At 57.2% G+C, this 5,309-nt stretch overlaps 1 protein-coding gene across 1 annotated transcript in view; it reads left to right on the plus strand.

Annotated features, from left to right (window-relative positions):
• The window catches only part of LOC104502344 (heat shock factor protein 1-like), a gene marked incomplete at both ends in the record, with an annotated part of 12,333 nt that extends 7,105 nt beyond the window's left edge, over window positions 1-5,228 (plus strand). The window contains 2 exon segments of the mRNA XM_010146308.1: window positions 886-1,119; window positions 5,142-5,228. Of these exon segments, the coding sequence (XP_010144610.1) occupies window positions 886-1,119; window positions 5,142-5,228 (321 nt within the window).
• Between the last annotated feature and the right edge of the window lie 81 nt (window positions 5,229-5,309).

Here is a 5,309-nt window from a genome sequence, read left to right on the forward strand (position 1 = left end):
CACTCCCCGCCACCCCGCCCCCACCAAGTCTCAGCAGCTTTCGAGCTGTCTGAGCCTCCCCGGGCAGGACGGGCCCAGCTTTCCTTAGCACCTCGTGGTCTCCCAACTACTCTTTTCTTCCTCTTTAATAGGTTATTCCTGGCACTGGCACTTCCCCCGAGGTGCTGAATCACCCACAAATGCCATTTATTGCCTTTAATACCCTCTGCCAGGAACACTCCCTCTTAAATCCAGACCATATGTTTGCGTAATGGCCCTTTCCTCCATCATTTTGTAGTGGCTGCCCTTTCCAGGAGGACTAATTGCACCTCTTACACCCCCAAATCAGGCGGTTCAGGTGGTAAAATCAGTGCTGACTGAAGAATCCATCTCCCCTGCACATAAAAACTGCCCGTGCGACGGTGCCGGGGTGCTGATGGAAAAGGTCGATCGCCGGCTTGGCTGGCACAAAGGAGTCTCCCCGCAGCCCCCGCTGTGGGGGGGATTATGTCATGCGGGTCTCAGCGGTGGCTTTAAAAAGGGAATATTCACCGTGCTGCTGTCTAGACTGCGTCCACATCAAAAGCTCTCATGTTTAACAGTGCTGTTAAGGAAAAATCCCCCCAAAACCTGGCTCGGGCAGGCGCTGAGCAGCCTCCCCAGCCACAGGAATATGCTGAGCTCACAGTAAACATCGACATCAACGCGTCAGGGGGGCTGGTTAGAGTCAGAATCAGCGAAGAAATGCTTAGGTTCTCGCTCAACCTTGTCTTTGTCACTGACCCCAGAGGCTTTGCCTGCAAAAAGGCCGCAGGAGCCACAGGGGTTTTGTGCCCTGTTGTGATCCGGGAAGTGGAGAACGTGTTGGTGTGAGGTTTGTGCTGACGTTCTTTCTGTTCCTCCCAGGAGTAGCCCTGTGGTCCGTATCAAAGAAGAACCCCCTAGTCCCACCTGCAGCCCCCAGATGGAGGAGCCCAGCCCGGGGAACCCTCCTGCCGTTGAAACCCCCCTGTTCCCCTCCACCTTCATCGACTCCATCCTGCAGGAGAACAAACCCAGCACTACAGCTGCTGCAGCCGGCGACAGCTCCACACAGCCTCAGCCCCCGGAAAAGTGCCTCAGCGTCGCCTGCCTCGACAAGTAAGTGCCATGCCCAGAGTGGCCGCGCTCAGCTCTTGCTGCCCGTCCCACCACTCCGTGGTCGTTTGTCCACGAGCTCACCCGGAGCTCTGTCACTGCCCTCCCCGCCGGCGCCAGGGTCCGTGTTTTGCTCTCCTGTTCCCAGAGCAGCAAGCGTGCCCCACCTCACGGAATTAAACCCCCTGTGGGGGGGGACCTGCTGCCAGGGAGTGCCTGGGAGGCCAAATGAAGATGGGATCAATCGAAACTAAGGGCTTGTTGGAAACCTCCGCTCCTCCAGCATGGGCCTGAGTCGCTGCAGGATCCGCTGGGCTTCAGCTCCGGCCCAGCACATCCTCACAGCGAGAAAGCTGCTGCGTCGCGTTGGCAACCCAGAGGCAGCAGCCGCCTCCCAGTACTTCCTGCTCAACACTTTAATCCCAGCAGGCTGGTGTCTAGGTGAGAGCTCTAAGGGCTTGTTGGAAACCTCCGCTCCTCCAGCATGGGCCTGAGTCGCTGCAGGATCCGCTGGGCTTCAGCTCCGGCCCAGCACATCCTCACAGCGAGAAAGCTGCTGCGTCGCGTTGGCAACCCAGAGGCAGCAGCCGCCTCCCAGTACTTCCTGCTCAACACTTTAATCCCAGCAGGCTGGTGTCTAGGTGAGAGCTGGGAGTTGTGGGCAGCTCCTACAGTGCAGCCTCGCCGCCACCTTCTGCTTCTCCCTGTCTCCGATCAATGAGGGAGGGAGCTCTGCGTCCAGCCTGGTTCTGGTCATGCTCACACCCTTTTCCCAGGCTCTGTGCTTCCAGGACGACAGTCTGGAAGCTGGGATCAAAGGAGAAGCCTTATGTCTTGTGTCACCATACAGCACTCACAGAGGTGACTACAAGCATGGGGGTGAAAAACTGGAAAGTGGTTTGTCTGTAGGGAACTGCCAGAGCTTCTCCCTTGGCCGTGTTGAGACCTTTGCTTCTCCTCAGGTCTCAGCCACTTCCCCTTCTCCCTGTGTTCTGTGGAAAACAAACAAGAGTTAAGGCCTTCCCTCTGAATGCCAGGACAGACCTTCTGCCCCTCAAGTCCACAAGCAGTTTGGGGAAGACACAGTTCGGTTCAGGCTTGAGGAAGGCGGCAGGAAGCTCGTTTAGCCACAAAGCTGCTCTGGACTCGGGCACCGCGGTGACGACAGCAACACGTACGCAGCGGCGTGAATTGGATGTTAACCATCTCTCTGAGCCGTGGTGTCACAGCTCTGTGCGGAGGAGGGACAAAACCCGTGGAACAAGCCCCCTTCCTTTAGCCTTACACAGTGGGGATGGCCAAAGGCTGCCCCACTACAGGGTCTGCAGCCCCTCAGCAGCACAATGAAGTAGGTTCTGCTGCCTTCACCCCTCGGTGACGCGCAGAGTCCAGAGATGCTGCTTCCTCCTTCCTTTTGGCCTTGGAAATGTTCGTCTGTCACTTCCTCTATTTGTAGACCTGTCCAGGACACTGCCATCCATCAGCTGTCCTTCAAAGAGACAGGGTGTATGGTACAGCTTGTCAGAAGCTGAAACTGGCCTTTCAAAGGGTCATAAAAATGGAAAAAGAAGAGCTGCCAAGAGTGCTTCTGCATCGTTAAGGTCTCTCACAGGCAAAGGACATGGAAACATTGTCCCCTGCAGAGACTGAGCTCCGCTTCCTCTAAGAGACCTGCTTAGAGCCAGTTAAAAGAAAGGGCTGGTGCTTCCTCCTCCTCTGCTGCTCTCACTCTCCTGCCTCTGCTCTGCTCTGAGCATTGTGCTTCAGCTGCTCCACGTGCAGGGGGTGACTGAGCTCCCTGAGCTCCCTGAACCCCCTGAAGGCAGAGGAATATAAACCCAGAGACCAGTATTCCCAGCGTGCTGAGGCCTTTCCCAGCATCACTGGAGCTGCCCACGGCTGCTTGAGCAGAGCAGCAGTGGAGGGCTCCAGAGAGACCTTCCTGCAGCCTCTCAGGGCTGCTCAGAAAGTTGGGGAGGGGCTGTTGGGACAGGACGAGGGGTGATGGGTTCAACTGACAGAGGGAGATTCAGAGGAGAGAAGGAGAAATTGTTTCCTTGTGAGGGTGGTGAAAGCCTGTGCCAGGTTTCCCCGAGAGGTGGGAGAAGCCCCATCCCTGTCCCCATTGCAGGTCAGGTTGGAGCTTGGGGCTCTGAGCACCCTGCTCTAGTTGCAGATGTCCCTGCTGACTGCAGGGGTTGGACTGGGTGAGCTTGAAGGTCCCTTCAGCCCAAACCAATCCATGGTTCTAAAGCACCTGGCAGCTGCAGTTGCCCACTGGAATGGCCAGAGCAGGACTGGCACTGGGATGTTGACACTGACTTGCTAATCAACGTGCTGGCAGGGAGTTGCTTGTAATGGGCAAAACGCTGCTTGTTGTGCCCCCAGGAATGTGTAGGACCTGGCTTCAGAATCTTCCTGGCGCCCCTGATGCCGCTCACTCGACCCAGGCACTTCCAGGCTGCCCAGCAGCCTCAGCGCTGCCTGTTTTAGATCTCCTGGAGCATGTATCAGTTGTTCTCAAATGTAGCAGGGAAGAGCAGCCTGTCAAGTGCTGTGCAGTGCCTCTTTGTTAGCCCTGTGGGCTGGCATTTCATCCGCAGGACACCCTTTGCCCGAGAGAATTGCATTTGAATGGAGAATTACCTTCATGTGACCAACAGCGTTTCAGCAGCAGGTGACAGGGACCAAGGTTCAGGCAGTAAAAGGGAATGTTCACATGGAAGCGCTTGATGGTGCTGGCCAAGCATCCACCATCCACCCGGGGACTCTCGTGAGCCTCTTGGCAAGAGCCAAAGGCCACCATGTGCTGAAAAACACTGACACCTCCATTATTAACATGTATATGACACAGAGCAGCGGGACCGACTCACCAAGGCGCTGTGTGCCCCCACCTGTGAACTTCAGGAGCTCGTCCGAATGGTGACAGCAACTGCAGTCCCTGAGTCAGAGCCACCTGCAGAAGCTGAATCAGAGAATCACAGAACTGTTTGGGTTGGGAAAGATCTCTGAGCTCCTCGAGTCCCTCTGTCCCCCCAGCACCACCAGGTCCCCACTGACCCCTGGCCCTCAGCACCACCTCCACACGCCTGTGCAACCTCTCCAGGGATGGGGACTCCACCACTGCCCTGGCACAGCCCTGCACAACCCCAACGGGGAACAAATTGTTCCTCAGGGACAACCTCAACCTCCCCTCTTGCAACTTGAGGCCGTTTCCTCTCATCCTGTCGCTTGTTCCTGGGGAGAAGAGATCAACCCCCACCTCGCTCCAACTCCCTGAAATTCAGGGAGTTGTGGAGAGCCAGAAGGTCTCCCCTGAGCCTCCTTTTCTCCAGGCTCAACCCCCACAGGTCCCTCAGCTGCTCCTCAGTGCACTTGTACTCCAGACCCTGCACCAGCTCCGTTGCCCTTCTCTGGACACGCTCCAGCCCCTCAATGTCCTTCTGGCAGTGAGGGGCCCAAACTGAACCCAGGATTTGAGGTGTGGCCTCCTGAGTGTCCCCAGTCCAGGGGGACGATCCCTGCCCTGGTCCTGCTGGCCACACCAGTGCTGGTACAAGTCCTGCTTGCCACCCCAGTGCTGGTACAAGCCAGGATGCCATTGGCCTTCTTGGCCACCTGGGCACTCTGCTGGCTCCTCTTCAGCTGCTGTCACCAACACCCCAGGGCCTTTCATACAAGCAGAGCCACATCAGAAGTGGTTGGTCTTGCTGAGAATCTTCCGAGCTCGGCTGGGCAGTCACGGACCTGGGCTGGACCAATCCTGGGCTGCCTTCGACCGCTTTTGCAGGGCTGTTTGTCTCGTATGTGTGTATCTGTCGTTGCTCATAACCATTCCACCCGCCTGCGCCCACTTGCCTGCCTGGAATGCTCTGCAGGGCCAGGCCACAGGGCCTCCACGCCGTGTCGGGTGCTGGTGCATGCTCGATAAACCGTTCTTTGACCATAAGGAACGACTGCATTCCCGAAGGTGCCTGGTCGCGAGTCTTTTGTATCTCGTATCCTCTTCTCTTTGTATTTTGCAGCTTGACTCGCGCTTCGCAGATGTCCGAGGTCCCTCGTCTTTGCCCCAGCTCCTCCTCTTCCTCACATCACTGCAGATCACAGCAAGGGTTAGCATTTCCATCCCCGCGTGGGGCAGCTCTGGGTGGGGGAGCAGGGGAGCTGGGCCGGGCAGGGAGCTGGCAGCTCGC

Source organism: Buceros rhinoceros, unplaced genomic scaffold (genome assembly GCF_000710305.1).
Source record: "Buceros rhinoceros silvestris isolate BGI_N320 unplaced genomic scaffold, ASM71030v1 scaffold27612, whole genome shotgun sequence".
NCBI classification, from domain to species: Eukaryota; Metazoa; Chordata; class Aves; order Bucerotiformes; family Bucerotidae; genus Buceros; species Buceros rhinoceros.